Source organism: Xyrauchen texanus, chromosome 4 (genome assembly GCF_025860055.1).
Source record: "Xyrauchen texanus isolate HMW12.3.18 chromosome 4, RBS_HiC_50CHRs, whole genome shotgun sequence".
Lineage (NCBI taxonomy): Eukaryota > Metazoa > Chordata > Actinopteri > Cypriniformes > Catostomidae > Xyrauchen > Xyrauchen texanus.
In genome coordinates this window covers 53,294,860-53,317,934 of record NC_068279.1, presented here as the reverse complement: position 1 = coordinate 53,317,934, position 23,075 = coordinate 53,294,860, and the positions used below count along the sequence as shown (strand labels likewise).

At 41.3% G+C, this 23,075-nt stretch overlaps 1 protein-coding gene across 1 annotated transcript in view; it reads right to left on the bottom strand.

The window, feature by feature from the left end:
• pappaa (pregnancy-associated plasma protein A, pappalysin 1a) overlaps window positions 1–23,075 on the bottom strand; it is a 173,823-nt gene that overhangs the window by 106,017 nt on the left and 44,731 nt on the right. The window contains exons 9-10 of the mRNA XM_052118971.1: window positions 4,098–4,226; window positions 3,837–3,928 (exon numbers count right to left, since the gene is read on the bottom strand). Coding sequence (XP_051974931.1) covers window positions 3,837–3,928; window positions 4,098–4,226 — 221 coding nt within the window. The remainder of the gene's footprint in view (window positions 1–3,836; window positions 3,929–4,097; window positions 4,227–23,075) is intronic.

Genomic DNA, 23,075 nt, shown 5'->3' with positions numbered 1-23,075 from the left:
ACACAAGGTCTCTCCAGTGCTGTGTCAACTCGAGGGTGTCTTGTCATTTGTGGCAATACCACGCCTGGTGGTCCCACTGTAAAGAGGTCAAATGTCCATTTGACGATCATATATTTTCTGTGTTGCTCTGTGGTGGAATGAGCTTCCAACCTTCACCGATCTGATGAAACCATCTCAACATTTAAGAACCAACTGAAAACACATCGATATTAACCAGTTCACACAAAAATGTTTGTCTCTTTCTTTTGCGCTAGCTCTTATAGAACTTCATTTATTAGGGAAACTTGGCAGTGAGATACTGCAGATATTGCTGACTTTTATAAGACAAATTACTAGTTATGTTCCTTATTTGTAAGTCCCATTGGAAAAAGGTGTCTGCTAAAAGTAAATGCTAATATTTTCACACCCTGCTCCATAGGATAGCACTGTGGTTGTTGTGTACATAAATCGCCAAGGATGGAGTATGTTAATGCCCATTGTTGACTCTGTCATCATGTTGACATCATGTTCTCCACTGAAGCAAGAAACATCTTCTGTCTATACGTGCAATGCACGTTCCCGGTCACCTGAACTGTAGAGCAGACTTGCACTCACGTCAGGAAGTCAGACCACGGGAATGGAGACTTCATTATAAGATAGTTCAGAGGATTTTAGAGTTATTCTGGGAAGCCAAGGTGTACCCCCGGAGATGGTGCATTGTTGCCTTTGGCTTTCCATGACACAAGCTTCACAAATGCCCAGAGAAATGCAAGAATTAATTAACTTGTCTGATTGTTAAACCAAGAGTTGTTGGGCCCAACCATCCTTGGTTTCCAGAAAGCAGGTTCTCCCCTAGCAGCAGGGCATTACCCTTTCATTGGTTTGTCACTAGGTAAAAAGGCATTCTAACCCACTTCTGTCCCAGTCTGAGACATTGCGCTGGTTTTGGAAGTGCTCACTGGTCCCCGGTTTGAGCTGTTAGATGTGGTACGCTGTCTAACACCATGCTGCTGCTTGCATTGCCTTACAGTTCAATCAAAATCCTTTAGTTTTAAACATTAATTAAAAACATCTACTCAGTACTCAATTTCTTTTTATCCATTAACTAACATCTTAAGGAGTTTTGGGGTACTTGCCACAGTCACCTTTGGGGTGCCTAAAGACAAATAATTTTTAAAGCATGATTTTTAAACACGTTTTGATTTAACTGCTCAATGAGAACTTTAAGACAATACTGACATTGCAGCATAATTCTCTGTTACATAATTATTTTCTGAAAATCTGCTTTGAAATGATGTGTGATGTGAGAAGCACTTTTCAAACAAAATTACTTGACTCCTAGGTATGTCACTATAAGAAATCTTGCAGCAGGCTGGGCTTCCCTTAACACCTAAGGTAATCTTACTACCTCTCTTCCTAGATTCTGTCTGCGCAGGAGGGTCAATGTGTTCATGTTTCAGTTGCATTTAGTGTTTTGCAATGTTTTATGCACACACAAAGACAAAGATCCCCCATTTAGCGAGCACCTATGAAGGCCAGAACGATACACAAGGGGGTGGGTGGCCAGCACCACGCCCAACCACCTTTGTCTCCCCAGTGGCGATGTTCTACACACCGCACCAGGTACTAATTTTAGGCTGAGTCAACCTAGGGGAGGTTCAGATAATCGTCACTGGTGTTGGCCATGAGCGGGAATCGAACTCACGTCACCAGGTCCGTAGCGCAGCACGCTATCCACTACACTATCGCTCCCACATATGTCCTCATGGGGACCGACAAAATGTCCCCACAACGTCAAATATGTTGGCTTTTACTATCCTTCTGGGGACATTTGGTCCCCCCAAAGTGATAAATACACACTCACACACACACACACACACATACATATACATATACATATATATATATATATATATATATATATATATTAGTATATAACATTATTTTAGATTTTATATGTAATTCAGATTTTATTATATTTATTTGGGGGACTTTCTCAGAAAAATTAATTCATTAAATTAATTAATTAATTAATCAGCATGCCACAGCAGGGCAGTCTTTGGCATTATGATTCTTATGAAGTTGCCGTTTTTACTTGTAACTCCTTTTACAGTATATTTTTTCCAAAGCCCGCATGGCAATTGTAAATTTTTGGCCCTGGATCCATCTATGCTGTCTTCGAAATCCAACCAAATGAAGGCATCTTAGTAGACATGATGTAAGTAATTATTGAATTCATAAGTGACTCATTGCCTTCCTACATCCATATACGGCCTGCAAAGGCTGCTTTTTTGGACACTAGCTATGAGCCTATCAGGTTTTTTGGGGCTGTGAGTCCTGAGGTCAGTCGGATGAGTTTTCCAGTCCCTGAAGCTGCTGTTCCTCATTCATCTCTACTCCACTTTTTTCTTCTCTGTCTCTCTTACTCCTTCTCTGTCTCTAATTTCCTAATCTCTCCCACTTTCACATTTTCTCTCCCACATTTTGTCTTGTCTCCATCCACTCCTACTCTCGCTCACTGAAACCAGAAGAAAAAAATAAGTCAAACAAAAGCCTGGTCAGAGTGTCAGAATGTTATTCAAAACCATGGTCAAATCAAGAGTGTTGATTGATTTGTTCTATTATAAATAGGAAAATCGCTGAGCTCTGTATTGGATGATGATTTGGAAAGATTTCTGAAATTGAAAGTATGCTATTTATTTCTTGAATTGTTAAATTATTTGAGTTTGCTAATTGGCATGATTTTTCATTAGTATTTTTGAAAATAATATTTTCAAACTCTCTCTCTCTCTCTCTCTCTCTCTCTCCATTTGTCTCTCTTTCAGTCTGTCTCTCAGTGTAAGGGGTTCCAGTATGGGGGATGGAGGCATGCCGGGCCAAGTTGGCTTGGGCCTCTACACAAATTCCAGCACTCCCCTCAACTCAGTTCTGCTGATGTTGAAACGAGGGGCTGCCGAGGGGGACACACACACACAGCTCACTTACACACCCGCATGTATGGTTTATGTTGCACGATTGTGTTATTCTTGTAGCCTTCCGCACAGATGTGCCACACCATACTGACAATACAGTAATGTTCCCTTTATACAATGCGACAAATGATTGTACCTTTTCTAGGCAGCAGCAATTATGATGATAGTGTCACTTAGTTTTGTAGATTATCCAATATTGAGATAAGGAAAGCAAATACTATCTTCTGGGTCAGCAGAGTACGACTATAAAAACAATTAGATGCACCATCAGAAAGACAAACGGTCTATTCATTATGGTGTCTGATTTCCACACAAATACACAAATATTTCAAGCTGCCACACAGATGTGACTCCTTCAGCAAATGGTAGAAATAAACTCTATTTCCTGGGATTAGAAAATATCATTACTTCACAATATAATTTCTTCAAATCTCATAAAAAGATAATATATCATGGCCAGTCTTCAAAAATATTTACCTTTATTTTTTACCTAAAACTTTTTTTTACCTCTGTTATTATTGACTTACCTCTTCGCAAGTGAAATTAGTGACACTGCGTTGCACTATGAGAGAAGCTGGTTCACAGTGGCATGCATGTTCATGTGAAAACTTGCGTTGTTTAGTGACTTTGAAAACAATGCATATCCTCACATGAACATGCAAGATCCTGTGAATAAGCTTCTTTATTTACCGAATAAAAGCTCAGATATGCCGGTACTCCTAATGTACCTCTCTTTATTTTTTTAGAGTGGAATCACAATAGAATGCTTCTTGCAAAACTGTCAACCAAAACTGGCACACAGCAGTGACTATATTTAAAAGCATACTGCACTTTCTGACGCAGTACAGATGGCTGTAATAAGTTACAGTTTCTCTGATCACATACCAATACAGTTAAAGAACGGCTCCTTCTTGCAGTGACTGGAGCAGCCATCGCCATTCATAGAGTTCATATCATCACATTCTTCTCCCTGGGACCTAAAATAAATTTAAATAAAAAAATACAGAATAAACAATAAACAGTGAACTGAATTGTAATGATTTACTTACCTATCCACATGGTGGATATGATTACATGATGCTAAAAACCTGAACCTCTTCATAATTGTATAAGGTTAATGTGATTATACATGTGATTTAAACACACCTCTGGATGAGTCCATCTCCACAGTATGGAGCTCCCAGATGGTGTGTGAATGGAGGGGATGGCTCACTCTCACTCCAGCTAGAGATAGTTTGGACCTGGTAAGTGTAGACTCCACCATACTCAACATCCCTATGGGAAAGACAGACAATTTGCATGAAAACTGAAGGCAAGCTCATGCTGGTTAATACTGATTAGATCAAGACTCTAACTATATTTATGCATTTGGCAGATGCTTTTATCCAAAGCAACTTACAGTGCACTTATTACAGGGACAATCCCCCCCGGAGCAACCTGGAGTTAAGTGCCTTGCTCAAGGACACAATGGTGGTGGCTGTGGGGATCAAACCAGCGACTTTCTGATTACCAGTGTACCAGTTATGTGCATTAGACCACTACACCACCACCACTCCACACCACTCTAACTGGTGGATAACCTGGCAAACTTTGGCAAATCTAGTGATTCGTTTTTCCTTAAAAGTGCTTAATGTATTAACACATCTTTATTTCCAGGCAAACTGGTGAACTACTATAAGTTGCATCGCGTCAGCCAATTACACTTGCTGAGGTGATTTCAGTTTGCTTTTGCCATGATTAGCAATATGCATTAACAGGTGGTCCACGAGCATGCCATATGCTTCTTTAGATTTTCAATGAGACCAAATAACATAAAAAAATGAACTTAAGAACAAGACAATATGATCTACTGGTGACTTCTCGCCACCACTGTAGCCATGTGAATGAAAATAAAATTGTATATTGCTTTAAAAATCTTTCTTTTCATTTATATTGAATGCAGTATGTAACTTGTTCAATCTAAATTATCTGTTTGCATGTCATGGCAAATGTTGTGTACTAAATGTGACCAATAATTTAAGCAACAAAGACACTCAATGCATGAATGATGGTAGGTTTAATTTTTATCTGACACATTTCTCAGGCTTTAGACATGTTTTAAATGTGTGATTATGTGTATTTATCAACCTATTATATTTATGTGACGAGGAGGGCGTGGCCGGGCCGTGATGATGCACACCTGGCACTGAGTTGTCTAATCAGTGGAAAAGAGATAAGGAGGGGCCGGGATGCCAGTTCAAGAGCGATAGAGGCACAAGTGTTGTGTGTGTCTTTGTTTTGTTTGCAGCAAAGCACTTTTATGTTATGTTTGAGTTATGTTCTCTCATTAAAGTTTACATTTATGTTTAGCAGCTGTGAAACTCATTACAATGTACAAGTAAATAATTAGACTAAACCAGTCCATAGTTCAAAAATAACCTACATATACTGTATTTCTTCACAATAAACCATAGATATAGCTTAATAAAAACTTATAAAACTTAAAAAGTATTAACATAAACTATTAAGCATGTTTATTAAAATCGCACTGCTTCTCATATCCACCAATAAAACCTGGTGCTCAACCCTGATACTCAGGTTGCCTGGAGAGTGACATCATAGTAATTTATTCTACAAGATGTTTCAGTGTTGTTGAGTACAGTACAAAAGTAGGCCTTTATCTGCTGTCAGTTTGCACCATGGGCTAATGGTGGTTCAGATCAGGTCTGTGATAAGAGACATCTGATCCTGTTTCGGCCCATCGATGTGGCTCCTACACCAGCTGAGCCATGTGCAATGTCATGAGGGGGTTCCTGTTACACTCGTTGTGGTCATGTGCTGGATGTTGTGCTGAGACATTGAAACCAAAACTCGTCCAGCCACTTGGTGAGCACTGGGCCTCAGACAAAGGGTCACAATATTCCTCTGGAGAACAATCTGATCAGTGAGGGACATCAGACTAAAACTTAAGAGGACTGCAATAAACAAACACTTCTGGCACACAGCTACGCTAAAGCATACTAGACATGAAAACACATGATGGAAATTCAAGGTGGAAAAAAATATCATCTTGAAATAGATGGCTAAATATAAAATAGATAAGCCTGTACATGACTGTTTGTTGTGCATGGACGTATTTTTGAGGCTATGCAGTTGCAGAGATATAGCAAGAAGTCGACAAGTCGTAAGAGTTAGTAAGAACTAGTAGATGCTAACATCGTAAGAAATTGTTCAAGTTGCTTACGAAAAGAAGAAAGAAAAACAGCAAGGTTTTGAAGTAGCATTATGACAATTTATGGTAAGTTTAACCCCCAAGCTAAACCGCAAACCGAACCTAACCATAATGATAACTAGGAATGTCATAAATTATTGATAAATCAATTATTGATCCGCACGTTATTTTCTAGATATGTCTTTGAGGCTTCAATATATTAACAATAGATGACATTTAAATTAAAAGACTAATTTGTTTGCTTTCCAGTTCAGTGCCAGTTGGCCTTTCATTTAATGTCTGGCGTAATAGATTTGGGAGACCACAAGGGGGTGAAACAACATTTACTGTGCTTAATACTGAATCTGGTCGTGCACCGGATGAGATGCGCCGCATCGTGGGTAGGGCAAGGCACATGTATCACACATAGTCGATGTGGTGCGGGTGTCAGTCCAAAGTGGTGAATCTAGTCACCAACCACACTAAAGTTACAGAGGCTTTTGTACTTCTTCAAGAATTAACAAAGTGATGTTGATGAGTTTGCAGGTAAGTGTATGAAACTTGTGTAACTGTGCAAACTGAATGATTACAAATGGTGACATTTATTATGAAAATTCTCTCTATGTAGCCAATATGTTTCATTCAAGTTGTCAATCCACAAAAAGACATACTTTGCTCAATACATCGATACATTGAGAGAACCACTGTTCAATCTCAATAAAAGGTGATAAATATTTGTGAAGAGAAAACTATTATGCAACATGTAACCCTATTTATACATGGGAAAAAATGCTGATATAGATTGATAATCATCAGAATTTTTTTTTGCTTTTCAATATGTAAAAAAAACATCGATCCCAAGCATACTGATAGCTCTAATGTGTAATACATTCACAAATCCTACACCTAACCATGATTTCCATGCTGAAAATCACTATTGATTTTAATTGGTGTTTTTTTATTGGTGTTTCACCCGGAAACTGCAGTTCACACGTGCACACTGAGTATTCTCAGATTCAGATGAAACTACACATTAAGAACCCCCCCCCCCAAAGCTACACACGAACTGTTACGGAATTATGTATTCCTTGTTATTTCTGTGTGTTTCTTGTTGTCTGTTATTTCTGTTTGCTCTAAGCAGGATCAGCTGTGGGATGGCTCCACCCCTTTAATTGGCGTGGGTTTAAAACTCCAGCTTCTGCCCTTTGAAGTTGAGCTGTTGCGATTCCGGTCCGGTCGCACTTCTCCTGTCTCCTCTCCAGCCGTCAGATCATTATTTGTACCTGATTTAGATTGTTATGTTTTTTTTTATTTCTCAGTGATGGTGTCTTGTAGGGTTGACCTGCCCTTTTCTTTGACATCACGTTCGTTCTGTTTTTGTAAGTGTACTTAGGGTAATTTTCTGGATTTTGATTTGGATACTTTGAGGGAAGTTAGTTTGATATTGTTTATGAGCTCTTTTGTTTGTTATTTTGGGCCTTGGGTCTTCCTGAAGATTATACACCCACTGGTTTATGTTACTCCGGAAATACTTACATTTTACATCTGTTTATTTTCTTTATCTTAATAAAAACGTTTATCGTTTTTTTCCTGAATTTTGGGCTTATTGGTTTTTCTTTTGGTCTGACGACTGGGCGTGGGAGTGTTCTTTTTTTTGTTACGATTTAGCCTAGACGGATTGTAATACGAATATATGCATTAACTAATACACAGGCACCCCAACCAGCAACCTTCTAAAATACATAAACGCAGATGCACACCAACCATTATTACAAGAGCCAACAAGAGTGAGAGAAAAATACACAAAGCCTTCATTATTTGCATTTACATTGGACTCTATTCCCAAGGGAAATGCAAGCCATTCTCTGCTGATTAGCAAAACAAAACTGCCAAACTACCCAAGTATCTTGAACATTACGTTTATTAGGAATGCCACAGGTTCACGTGAGGCCAAGGGTTTTTGTGCTGCCGTCAGCAGAGTTATAAGGTGCCTGCTCTAATGGGCAGGGAAGCAGTAACATTTAATAAGAGACAAAACAAATAATTCTAATTACCACTTGTGAGTGTACTGGCGCAATATATCTCGGCATTTTACACAAAAACTGAAGTAAACTCATTAAAACTAAGAGTGTAAAGTCAAGAGTAGATCACCAGTGGTACCTAACTGTATCACTTTGTCAAACAAAAATAAATATATATATATACTGTATATTATGGTGCACTTTTGAAGTTTTTATTTTCTATTTTGGAATAGATACAGCATCATGCAACTAGCCAAAGTTTTCAGTCACCAATCCCATTGTAGAAATACTATTAAAGGGCATATATATCATCATCCATGATTAATTTAATCCAAAACTGGTTTCTAATAATGGGGAATTACCAAAATAAAGGGTGTTAAATTCAGTTTAACAGGTCCTTGTGATCTCAACTTTGCCAGATTTTTCAACATAAAACAGATTTTATTTTTCCAAGACCACTGATTTGACTGCAGTCTTCAATCAATGTGTGTATATCATTTTGAATTGTAATATTTAGCAAAAGTACTATTTATTGATTTCAAAGTAAAACCTTAATTTAATGAAAATAGTATTTGCCAATGATTTTGTTTCTGCATTGCCGCGTATCTCTCTGTCTTACATTATACCCTGCCACCTTGTTTGCATATTATTACTTAATTTGCCTCACCTATCCCGTTAACCCGTTTGATTTCTCTCCCTATTTTAGCCTCCGCATGTGTGCTGTCCAGTGGCAGTTCATTTTGTGTACCTAGTCAGTCTTGTTTGTTCGGTCGGTCTTTGGGTCTTGTATATTCCCTGTCGGTCCGGTTTCCCCTACCTGGTTCCTGTTTAGGTCAGGTTGGTCCTGTTTCCCTCTGCCCCAGCCTGGATTACCCTTTTTCTCCTTCGGAAAGTTTTTGTTAGTTTTTACCCCTTATGAGAGATTTGGTTTGTTTGTTTTTTCATTTCTTTTGTATTCATAAATTCCTGTTAATTTTCACTCTGCATTTGTGTCCTGAGCATCATTATTCTCTGCTAATCCTGATATTACGAACCAGCCAAGATGTACCCAACACACTCTGAATAGGTTGCCATTATTGGTTCTCTGAGCTGCCTGTCTTCACTACCCTGATGACGTCATCTCTCTCTCTCCAATAATGGATGGCACTTCCTACCTTTTCAAAGCTGGTTGAATTCATGTGTTTGTAGCTTTTTGGTTCAATTACAGCTTTGCCCATTAGCTCCCTCTTTTGTGTATTGTTACTTGCTAATAGTGACTCTGCATGTCCAATTGTGTAGTGATTTACTTAGTCACTCTTTATCCATTCGCTGTGTATGTGACTTTTTTGGTGGAGTTATTCCTATGACTCACTGCTCTTGTAACAAGAGTGGAATAGTGGACAGGTAAGATGGCACGTGACATACACTGTGCAACATGTAGACTGTTATATCTGTATCAATCCCCCTAGGTTAGGAGTGAGTGCCAACCCCTGTACTTTTGACGTTTTGAATCAGGTAGTTTAGATATTGGCGTTTTCAAAGTTGAAGACCTGTTTTATTTCTTTATCGTGGTTTTTGTTTGAACTGAGAGATTAATGAGATTAGAGGGTTAAACACGAGAGTTAGAATTGTTTTGTTTTTATTCTATCTTTTCTTTGGCTCCACTCGTTTCCCTTTTTCCTCTGGCTTACTTATTTGTATAAAGCCCAAGTATATATATATACTTTTTCTCTGTTACATTTGTATTATATGTAAATACTCCTTATCCATTTATTGACTTATACTTACCTGGTTGCTTTTGTCATTTGACAACCCGACACACACTACAAAATCAATCCACAATTGACAAAAAACAAAAAATGTTACCCATACCCTTATTAATAATATGTTTAAATAGTAGATCAGTGATCATGCCTGCTCTGAAGCACCTCAGCCCCTAGTACCAGCAACAAAACACGTTTGCACTATTATTGGTCTATGTACATATGCATCAAATGGATGACTTGGAATGTCGCATCTTGCCTCGCCATGAGTGTAGTGTTTTTGAGACATTGTCAAGTAAAATATAGTCCTCAAGACCCCTGTTTTCTGTTCCTCTTAGGCCCCACTTTTTGGCATGTTTGTGTTTCTAAATTCCAAGAGTACTCGGGCACTCATGCCCATTTCAAGAATGCAGAAAAGACATCACACTCCAGACTTGCTTGTCACACGTGCCTAGGTGTTGAAGAAGACATTCTCTGAGTATGCCATCATCCTCTGCTCAGCATCCACCCATACACACAGCTTCATCTGTCTCGCATTATCACTCATGTCTCATTGTATTCTCCACTCTTCTGAATGGGTGCAGCTGATGATGTGTCATGTGATGTCATATGCGCCAGCCCATTTCACAGGCACTTTTGACAGAACAAATGGCCCTCCAATATGCCTATGGCATAAATATATATGTTGATGACATGACATGAAATGAGGTAACATTTCAACAGAATTTCACTTGCGGCTCATCGGTTAAACGCTGGTGGAGTTTAAAGTGTGATGCTGCCATCTGTTTGCACCTCTGATTCACAGCGGTTAACATAGATCTTGTGTTGATGTCATGCACTGGAGAGAGAAAAGATAGAGAAAGAGAAGAGTTTCCCCATTTCCCATTCTCATAGGAACGAATATTTGTGAAAGTGTTTTCTACAAAATATACAAAAAAGGTTGAGTCACTTTCTGGGCAAATTAAGTCTCATGGTTTAAAATGAGATGCCAACATCCCAACAGGCCATCTGGATTTCTCACAGAACAATCTACTTTTCGAGGAATTCCAACTTCACCATTAATCATATGTAGTCATGTTTCTGAAACCAGGGCAGATTGAAGTTTTCCTTGTGTCCCCAACAGATCAGTTGTGGATGATGATACTGCATTAATACAACCAACACTGACAATAATTAATCATTAGCTGGGTTGTCTGCAATAGTTTTGGTTGAAAAGTTGAGAAGATATATCGTGATGTCAGAGCATTCACTTGCCCCAGTGTTCAATCTATCAGTACAGCACACCAAGGGAAGAGGCAAAACCATTCACAAGTTGTAATGTAAGTAAGCTGTAATATCTGCTTGTTTAGGGTGAGAATACATCCTTACGCCCAAAAGAAACCTGTCCCGCAGATGTGATATTCGGATGTACCGATCCTGTGCAGGTGTTGTTACACGTGCCACTGCAAGGATGATTAGCTGTTCTTCCTGTCTCCCTGTAGCACTGTCTTAGGCATCTCACAGTACAGACATTGCAATTTATTGCCCTGGCCACATCTGCAGTCCTCATGCCTCCTTGCAGCATGCTTAATGCACCTTCACACAGATGAGTAGGGGCCCTGGGCATCTTTCTTTTGATGTTTCAGAGTTAGTAAAAAGGTCTCTTTAGTGTCCTACGTTTTTATAACTGTGACATTAACTGCCTACCATCTGTAAGCTGAAGGTGCATGGTTCATTGAACATTGTTTAAACTCTTTACAATAAAGATCTGTAAAGATCAATAAATAAAGTTATTTGGATTTTTACGAAATTATCTTTAATATACAGTGTCCTGAATAAAGGTTATTTTTTTTGCTGAGTTATATATATCAGTGAGATCAACTCATAGTAGTGTCCTAAGAGAGAAAATCCTAAATTTCCACAGTGCAAATTTCCCTTCTGAATACTTCTGGGAAACATGGATTACTGTGGTCAGCAATAACGTCTGCTGGACACAGCTCAGTTAGAGGGGTCAAAGCTCTACAACAGCATACAGCTCATGTGCATTCCCAAAGCAACTTCCATTGCCTTACATTATAATCTAGTCTAAACCCTCATGCATTATGGAACTTTTTGGTCTAAAACCAAATCAAGCTCTCTTGGAAATCTGGTTAATGATTTTTTCAAAAGAGATTGTTCACCATAATGATGAATGCAAAAAAAGAAAAAGTTAACCGAGGGTCTTCTAGGGATCCTTTTTTAATTATTTGTTTCAGAGGTCTCTGTGATAAGATCTAGCACTGCCTAGATTTTTAGAAATAATTGTAAACGGTCAAAAATATTTTATTGACGAGAAGAACCAAATAGCTCTTTTCCATCATTATGCCTAATCCAACATTACTTATCATTCATGGCTGTACAGTGTGACAGTTTTGCCCACATTTATGATAAAAAAAAAAGACTTGCGACGGCAAATTTCCACTTAAGAGTTGCAACAAAGAACATGTACAAAAGATTTGTGTTAAATGAACAGAAGTGTTTGCATAATGTCAGTAAAGATTTTATTATTATTAATATTACAGATTTTTTTCCCAGTCTATTCTAACCATTTGTGGATAATAAATTTAACATAGCCTATCAGTTTGTGCTCACTTGACATAATCTCTTGTAAAACATGACATTTGCTCACCTAAACTGTCATGTGGTCTCCTTTAGGGATGAGCATTTGAGTAATTTCATAGTTGAGTACTGAAACCCACAATTTTTTTTATACACGATTACTCGTAAAATATAATGGAAAAACAAAAAACAACCAAGTATGACACTTATGAATTGTATATTTTGTTTTATTCATAAACGTTACCAAGAAGGGTTTCTAAAAAAAAAATGTCTCGGGTTACATGTGTAACCCTTGTTCCCTGAAAAAAGCGGAACGAGATGCTGCGCTGCTAAGTGCTACGGGGAACAACTCTAGCTGTGAACCGAGCTGAAATAGTGTGTGTAACACGTCAATGAACATTGACCGGAATTTATAGCCACGGCTGATGTAATCATTAGATGCACCTGCGGCCAGGCTGCTTTTTGAAGAGCAGTCCTGGGATGTCCCAGTGCGGCAAAGCAGCGCAGCATATCGTTCCGCTTTTTTCAGGGAACAAGGGTTACACATGTAACCCGAGATGTTCCCTTTACAAAAAGCTTCACTTTGATGCTGCACTGCTAAGCGCTACGGGGAACGCAATACCCACGTTGCCGCACTTGGGGCTGTCCGGACCCCTACGGTTGTGCAGTGTACTCACAAAAACGCGAGAGGTCTCAGACATGAGCTTGAGATGTCGACTCAAGGGCATAAGAGCCCAGAGTAGCATAAACATCTAAACCATTCAATTTTGATGAATGTGTGCGGAGAGGACCAGCCTGCCGCATCACAAACTTGTTCAGGCATGAGCTGAGATGTCGACTCAAGGGCATAAGAGCCCGGAGTAGCAAAGCATCTAACCCATAAAGTTCGATGAATGTGTGCGAAGAGAACCCTATCGCAACACAAACTTGACATAAAAACTGATGAATGTGAGCGGAGAGGACCAGCCTGCCGAATCACAAACTTGTCCAGACATGAGCTTGAGATGTCGACTCAAGGGCATACGAGCCCGGAGTGCACAACATCCAAACTAAAAAAGTCCAATGAATGTGTGCGGAGAGGACAACCTGCCGCATCACAAACTTGTTTAGGCATGGGCTGAGATGTTGACTCAAGGACATAAGAGTCCGGAGTGCAGAACATCCAAACTAAAAAAGCCCAATGAATGTGTGCGGAAAGGACAACCTGCCGCATCACAAACTTGATGCAGAGCGAGACCTATAGCCAAGGTTTTAGAGGAGGAGAGCCCTCTGGTAGAGTGCGCCCTGAAACCTACTGGCGAAGCTTGACCGCGCGCCTCGTAGGCCCGGGCAATAATGAGGATGCCTCTTTGAGGGCACCCCGCACACCAAGCCGTGGCAAACCGCAGTGGCCACATAGAACCTGGCAGTGGTGAGGCAAGTGCCCACTGACAGTTCTTTCTACAGAAAATCCAGAACTGAAGCAAACAGGCAGTTAGCTGGTTCTGTAATAAGAACTTTAGTAGAAGGAAACGCATGCAGGCACATTTGCGTTACTACGTTCAGCCCCTCCCGGGGGGGGGGGGGGGGCTGGGCGACTCGGGGAGAAGTAGAGGAGACATTGCGCTATCAACAGAGGCGAAGAGATCCTCTTCTGCCCTGTAAAATCTATCCAGATCAGTTCCAAGTGGAGGGAGCCCTAGCACTAAAAAAATGGTCTGGATAACCTCAAGAGAAAACCCTGTGAACCTCATTTGGTACCCTTAGGGGTCAGACATGAAAGGTTTCACAATTCGGGCCAAGGATGAGAAGGTCCTCCCTGTTCGCATATTCGCTCCGAGAACCAAGCCCTGTTCGGCCAGCGCGGTGCTATCAGTAAGAGGCAAAACGCGGTTGCCCTGAGACCTGGAAATTGTTGATACTGATAGCAGTGCAAACTTGACCTAGCCTGACTTTGCTCAGGGTGAGCTGAATGGACTCAATCCTAGCGGGAGACAGTTGTGCCCGCATTGTGATTGAACTCCATACGATGCCCCGATAGACAGTGTTCTGAGTGGGAGAGAGGACGCTTTTCTTGGCGTTGAGCCTCAACCCCAGAGAAACGGATGAGCTAAGACGATGTCCCTGTGCTGAACTGCCAGTTGCTGGAACTGCGCTAGGATTAGCCAGTTGTCTACATAATTCAGAATGCAGATGCCCCGGAGTCGCAAGGAGCCAGCGCTACATCATGCATTGTGAATGTGCGGGTAAAAAGGGCTAGGCCGAGTGAAAGAACCTGATCCTGGAAGACTTCGCCCCCGGAAGCGAACCTCAGGAACTTTCCATGTTGTGGCAGAACTTCTAAATGAAGTATAGTATATCTTATGTGTCATAAGATCAATGGTGACCAGCCAAACGAGTTGTAGGGCTTGAGACACGACCGTCTTGACAGGCATCATCTTGGACTTGAACACCCACGGGCAGTTCAAGCTTTAAGACCTAAGCCAGACGCCACCCCTCACCCTCCATGGGAAACGGGAAGTATTTAGTGTAATAACCTAACTCTCTCTCTGGAAGGGGAACACATATCATGGCCCCTTTAACCAGGAGATTGAGGGGGGTTTTTACATAAAAAAGAAATCCGGTTTACGGTAGTGAGAACACGCCGTGGAAACACGGAAAAGAGGCGAGTGAATAAAATCCTGACGCCCTTATAAGACCCACAGAAAAGAATATATCTGGCAGAAGTTTCCACGCTGCCAGGATCTCTGAGATGGGTATTATATTTGAACACTTCCTGTTGAGGGGTTGTTGAGTGTTTCGCGTCCTGAATAAAATGCAGGAACAGCGAAAACACCCAATTTTGACAGAAGCCTCTGCAACCCGAAACACCAAGAGGTGGCGGGAATGGAGGGGCTTCGAGGGGGTACCGGGAGGGGTGAAGTGAAGCACGCGTCCCGTCCCGAGCAGAGCTACCCCCTAATCTAGGCGCAAGACCGTCAGGGTTTTCTCTTACTAGAAATGATAGCCCTGAGGTCTTGCTTCGGGGGCTGGTGAGGGAGGCGAGCCTGTCCCCAATCCCTGGGAGGAGGAGCAGTGCTTTGCTTTTGAGCCTCCGTTCAGACAGGACTGAGGCGGGTCTGAGGCTTGCTCGTCAAGTGCAGAACCCACACTCAGGTCGTCCGGGAGGTCATTCTGGTACGCCTGTAAAACAGCATAGTGTGCAGAGCAGCACCAGCCTGACCTGCTGCTTGATAAGCCCTTCCCACTAAAGTGGAGGTTGTCCTACATGGCTTTGAGGGGAGAGAGGGCTTCTTAAGTGACGATGCCGAGCCCGGGAGAGATAGCCCATAAGCGTCTCTTCGACCGGCGGCATCACTGAATACCCCCGTGCCTCAGCACCCACGATGGTCGAATATAATGACGTCGAGGGTATGTGAACACAGGAAGAAAATATATGTATATTTTATTTTTATTTATTTTATACATTTTTTTAGGGGTTCCTCCATGAGCGAAAAAGCTCTTCATGGAGGTTATCAAAGAAGGGAAGGGACTCATGAGGCGTTCCCTTTCTTAGACTGGAAGATAAAATCTATCCCCTAATTTAGAGGGTTTGGTGTCTCTTTTTCGCGTGGCCAGTCCAATCTGGCAACCGCTTGAGTAACAACATCGAGCAATTCCTCCATAGATTTTTTTATCGCGGATGGAAAGCTCGGAGGCGGGAAGAGAATCGCGATCCTCCTCATGATCCGAAGAAGCGTCGGAACGCGCTTCGAGATCATGTGAAGGCCCAGCTGGGTTTGGGGAGAGAGCGAGAGAAAGGGATCAACCCGTCTCTTGCCCCTCAGCCAAATCCATGCAAGGATTTTTATTTTTTATTTTTCGTGAGTGCTGACTCCCGAAGCAAGCGAGGCGAGCACGAAGCACTCTGCCTGTTAAAGCAAACCGCAGTGCTCGCACCCGCCCTGCTGCAACGCGAGAGCAGCGTGCTCTTACTCCCAAACAAACAGAGCAAAAACTGATGTGTGTCCTCTTCAGCTATAGAGCAAGAAGAGGGGAACACGCACCGTTTGCGGCTTTCAGTCATTTTCTCTTTTTTTTTCTTTCTTTTGTTTTAGAAAAATATATAATATTTTCTAAACAGAAGAGAAAATTGAACAACGTTCACTGCACACTGCCTAACTGATTCTAACTCCTAACAGAGGAAAGAAAGTTTTGACAGGGTTTGTGAAACACACAGAAACAGAATCGCTCTGAAAAAAGATTTTCTGACGACACCTGGTGACGTATCCATTTATAGCCTGGCCGTAGGTGCATCTAATGATTACATCAGCCGAGGCTATAAATTCCGGTCAATGTTCATTGACGTGTTACCCACACTATTTCAGCTCGTTTCACAGCTAGAGTTGTTCCCCGTAGCACTTAGCAGCGCAGCATCAAAGTGAAGCTTTTTGTAAAGGGAAATATGCTTTACTTTTGGGGAAAAATATAAAGAACAACATGCATTAATAAAAATGGAAAACAAAAAAGACTTTAAAATAACAATAAAAAACATTTCTACACACCCGGAGCTTACATATAAACCAATACTGACGGCATAAACACATATATAAACCCTGTGTCTACATAAAGGCAATGACGTTTTTATAATTTCACATTCTTATTATTCTGAAAGAAAAGTGGTGAAAGTTGTCTTTTTATAAAATGCATTCTCTTGGTGTTCAGAGATTTGACACACATACTGGTCGGACAACCTTCCGAGTTTGCTTAGCATTTTTTCCACCATAAAAGCAGATCCTCGTCTGTTGTTCTCTATCAAAAGCTACACTTTGACGCTGTGCTGATTTAGCGCTTTGGGAATGTCTTTAGGAGTGACCAGCTGAGAATATGCATGCAACATGTCAATGAAATTGACTAAAATGTATAGCCTCTGCTGGTGACATCATCAGGATGCACCAGTACCAGGGACTATAAATAGATCGTCAGGTCTTTTGTCTTAAGACCATTCTGTGTGTGTTGTGCTTCTCAACCCTGTCAAAAATTTCTAGTTTCCTCAGTTAGGAGATAGAATTTGTTAGGCAGTGTGCAGAAAACCTTTCTCCTTTCTGAAAATAATAATAAACAAAGCAAGTGGTGTGTGTTCCCGTGTTTATGCCATATGGCCGAAACGGACACACTCAGGGGGAGGGGCCGCTGGCCACCCAGCCCCGCCCCGGTCCTTCAAGAAGGGAGGCTCAGAAACAGAGCATGGCAAATCACACTTCCCCCTTGTAAAGACTGGGGGCTCAGCAGCATCCAAAGCAAGACCTCAGGTTATTTCAAGAAAGAGAAAGCCCTGACGGTTTTGCGCCCAGCCTTGTGAGGGTTGCCCCCCTCAGGACGGGGCATGTGAAACATCCACCTGTACCTTCCCGATACCCCCACGAAACCTCTCCATTCCCGCCGCCTTTGGTGTTTCGGGAGTTAGTGGTTTCCAGCGAAATGTTGGGTGTTCCGTTGCTTCCGACCATAGTCCAGGACACGGAACACTCAACTTCCCCTCAACAGGAAGTGTCAAAATTTATAACCATCTCAGAGAACCTGGCAGCATGGAAGCTACTGCCGGGTGTTTCTATATGGGTCCTAAGAACAGTAGAAAAAGGCAACAGAATTCAATTTGTTTGCCGTTCTCCGCGTTTCCCATTACAGTGAAACCGGAACAAGCATGTCTACTGTGGAAAGAACTGCAAAATAGCTTGGTCAAAGGGGCCATAGAACATGTCGCCCTTCCAGAGAGAGTGAGTCAGGTTATTACAGCAGATACTTCCTAGTTCCCAAGAAGGATGGGCGGTTGCATCCATTTTTAGACCTTCGAGGCTTGAGTCTTAGCTCATCTGGTTTTTCTTGGTTTGAGACTCAACGTCAAGAAAAGCATTCTCTCTCCCACTCAGAAAACTACCTATCTGGGTATCATATGCAATTTGATCATGATGTGGACACAAACGCGCTGCGCTACGTACCATTTCTATGTGGTTCAGACCCAGGTTCCTCACCTTGGGCGAATGGGAGGGTTGTCAGCTCGATTGGCACATCAATTGAGTTGATGGCTGTATTTCTGGCCCTGAAGTACTTCCTCCAGTATCTGAGAGGCTGCCATGTCCTGGTGCGGGTGGACAACACAGCAGTAGTCTTTTACATAAACCATCAAAGAGGTCTACGGTCACGCCAGCTGAACAGGCTGGCACAGCAGATTCTCCTTTGGGCCCAGGACAAGCTCCTGTCAATCAGAGCAGTTTATATCCCTGGATGCCTGAATGTGGGAGCAGATTTACTGTCCGGACATAAAATACAGATGTAGTGAAACAAATCTGGTAGAGATTTTACAGAGCGGAAGTGGACCTCTTCGCCTCCCAACAGACAGCTCAATGTTCCCTCTACTTCTCTCTGAGTCACCTAGCCTCCCTAGGTCTGGATGCAATGGTGCATACTTGGCCCAGAATGCGCCTGTATGTGTTTCCTGCAGTTTCTCTGCTCCCGGGGGTCCTGACCAGAGTTCGCCAGAAAGGGTCCTGCCTTTTACTGGTAGCACCACGTTGGCTGAACAGGGTGTGGTTCTCGGAGATAATGTCTCTCCTCGACGGCTCGCCTTGGGCAATTCCGGACAGGTGAGACCTTCTGTCTCAGGCGCAGGGGACGATACTTCATCCCCGGCCCGAAATGTGGAACCTTCATGTTTGGCCCCTGAAGGGTACCAACTGAGGGACACCAGGCTTTCACCTGAAGTCATCGAGACCACTCTGAGCACTAGGGCTCCCTCTACTAGAAGAAGTTATGCCAATACATTGGGTGTTTTTGAAAGATGGTGCACTGCACATAATACAGATCAAGTTACCTGCCACATTGCCTTAGTTCTGGACTTTCTGCAGGAAAAATTATCAGCAGGCATATGCCCCGCCACTCTCAGGGTTTATGTGGCCCCTCTATCGGCTTGCCACGCCTTGATTGACGGGATGCCATTGGGGAAACATCCTCTGCTCGCTCGCTTCGTTCGTGGAGCCGTGCGATTGAGACCTCCTGCTAGGACCAGGATCCCTTCATGGGACATAGCAATAGTTCTTGAGGGTCTGGTTGAGACCCCCTTTGAACTACTAGAGTCAGCGTCTGATAAACTTCTGACTCTCAAGTTGGTTTTTCTTATGGCGGTTACTTCTCTAAAAAGAATTGGGGATTTGCAGGCTCTGTCTGTCTTGCCATCCTGCTTAGATTTTGTCCTGACTACCTGCCTAGGGTTCTTTTCTCGGCCATACATCCGGTCACTCTTGAAGCCTTCTGTTCCCCGCCGTTTACAATGCCGGATCAGGAGAGACTTCACAGACTGTGTCCAGTCCGTGCCTTCAGGCTTACGTCCACCGCACTAGCCAGTGCCGTAAGTCAGGGCAACTTTTGTTTGTCATGGGGGCCGTAACAAGGGGGTGGCCACCACGCCTCCTCTAAAGCTTTGGCTAGAGGTGTCCCTCTGCAGCATGTTTGTAATGCGGCAGGCTGGTCCTCTCCACACATTGATAAAAGAGAGATGACCTTGATCAAAATTTTGAGTAATTTTCTATATTTAGCCTATGTTTTACTTCTAGAACAGGGGTGTTCATTACAATGATCGTGATAGCAAGAGCACCACTTGTTGGTTGATCTAGATGAAATATAAAAGATTTACTTTTTATTTCCCGACGTCTGTTGCTGCATGCTGTTTGATTGACAGGCGGCAAATGTTTGTACGTTTTACATGTGTGTGTGCTACGAGAACACTAATGCGGGTTCATGCCTAAACGGTCAAATACTCTTCATAATTCCACCATTGCCCATCTTGGTGAGGCATTAAATGTAAATGCAGTCGTTTATGTCTAAAGTGAACTGAACAGTGGGACAAAAAGCGTATTTGCATCAAAATGTCTTACTTGAAGTGTACATGTATCCGAATTGAGCTCTGTCTAGCAGGCTATGACATATAAAGGCTATTAATCAAACAACAAGGAAATGAGAAAACCACTCGCTACGTTTAGCTGAATAACTTGAATAACCAGTCACAAACTTAAGAAAATTGTGCACCATGCATTAGAATGAGAACAAAACTATTTCTTGGCTTAAAAGATACGGGAACTAAATAAATGTTGAACATTGTATCTCAAAAGGAGGACAATGTGGCCCCCCATGTGCTACTTAAAAAATAATTCACCAAAAAATTATTTACTCACTGTCATGCCATCTCAGATGTGTATGACTTTCTTTCTTCAGAACACAAATGAAGATTTTTAGAAGAATATTTCAGCTCTGTTGGTCCATACAATGCAAGTGAAAGGGTGCCAAAATTGTTACGCTCCAATAAATAATAAAAAAGCAATAAAGTAATACATACAACTCCAGTGGTTTTACAGGTGTGGGTGAGAAGAAAAAGTAAATTTTTGCTTGAAATTCTTCTCTCTGCCCAGTAGGTGGCAATATGCATGAAGAATGTGAATCACCACAAACACAAGAAGAACAATATGACATTTAAAGTGGAGATTGACTGAGCAGGAAGGGGAATTTTATGCTGATTTATGTGATTTGTGGAGCTTCAATATTTTAGCATCGAATTCACTTTCATTGTGTGGACCAAAAGAGATGAGATATTCTTCTAAAAATCTTAATTTGTGTTCTGCAGAAGAAAGAAAGTCATACACATCCAGGATGGCATGATGGTGAGTAAATGATGAGAGAATTTTAAGGACATGATGTGCCAAGTGATCCTGCTTATTTAGCATTTTTTTTATTTTTTTTTATTTTTTTTTTGCATTCCTTGCATTATTTTGAACATGTTTATGCACAACAATAATGCTTTACCAGAGGTAAAACTAATCGCCCTCATGGTTACTTCACAAAAATCTTAATTATCAACCAGCTACAAAACAACAACAATAGTAATAATATTTAAAACTAAATACATTTTTTTAATTAAAAACTATTATTTTACTACATAATTCCCTTGTTTTGACCAAACAAACATAATTTATTCAAGCACAAGGGTTTATGTTATTCCACACAGCTGCAATTTTGTTGTGAGTTTGTAGGACACAAAGCCAAAGTTTAAAGAACTTAAGTATTTGAGTTATGATTCCAAAATGTGACATTTAAGTAATGTTTAATTAGGATAACTTAAATGTTTTTATTTAATGACAAATTTAGGATTTAGAGAGTAACAGTAACTTAATTAAAAATATTAAATTAGATACATAAAATAAATATTAAACTTATTTATAATTTGAGGTTACTTATGTTATTTACAGTGCACCAGTTCTAACTCTTAAAAAAAGTAAGCATACATCCCTGTAATTTATTCCATCTAGCACAAATTATGCTTTGCTGTCCAATAACAGTAAATTTTTTGTGCAATTTACTTTGGTTTTGACTACAATATATTAGAGCATTTGTCATATATAATCTGTAAACTGCATAAAGAAATTTTCAAGTAAGATTAAGAAGTATCAGAAACAAAATCAAACCACTGTAACCTTTACGTCATTAGCAATGGAACTGGTGGGATGGTGGCCATCAGGATTTCTAGCTGAACAATCTACATTTCGAGGAATTCCAACTCCATCAGTACCCACATGCAGTTATGTTTCCAAAACCACAGCAGATTAAGTTTTCCTTCAGTCAGTTAGGGATAATGTTACTGCATTAATGCAGTAAACACATCAACAATGATACAGTAAATCATTATTTGGGTAGATCCCAGTGGTTCTGGTTGAGAAGTTGTGCCAATTACAGGGTAGTAAAGGGGATTGACTCATAGCAATGACTTAAGAGTAAAGAAAGCTGGAGAGACGTACGAGGGTGGAGCTTCTGGAATTCCATAACTGGTGGACATGGAGGCACTTAGACCAAAGGAGAATGTGTTCTGGGTGGCTGGGGCCCCTAAAACAGTTAAGATGGCCAGTTGTCTTGGGCTCCCTCTCCTTGGCAGGGGGGGCGTCTTGTCAGCTCAAAGCAGGGGTGCCCTTTGAAGCCATGACAGCAAGTCCAGGTCAGGGAAAAGAATAGCAGATGGCTTTGGGGTTACTGAAGGCCAGAGTCACACAGCGGCAGGGTTAACCCTATCCCCCCTGTGATTTACTCCCATGTTCCAGAGTTTCAATGCAACATGGACGACATTTCTGAACAGACCTAAAGATTCCTTCTTTTATCTGCCCAAAGCCCTAGGCTCTTCATTTAAATTGATGGTGGAGAGTGGTAATGGAGAGTGAGCCAAAAGAGACAGAGTAACCCAAATGGGTGACCCAAATTAGGCAGAGGTCTCAGAACATATTTACCAAAGATCAACATCTTTCTGATGTAATGAATGCATTCATCATGGGACCTCAAAATAAGATGTGGCCAACTGATTTAGACCACACAGTTCTTTATCCCAGTGATGCAATGTCACTCAAAACACAGACCTCCTCGACCAGCTGTGAGTTTGCCGTGTTACTTATGCCAAAAGTTTACCTACCTCAGATCAGATAAAAAAATGTCAGCTTTATCTAGCTAGCCACCACTAATGCATAGACAAGATAACTAGCATGCATGAAAACAAATGAAGGAGAAAGAGCACAATGTCATCACGGGTCAGCGTACATGGGTTTCT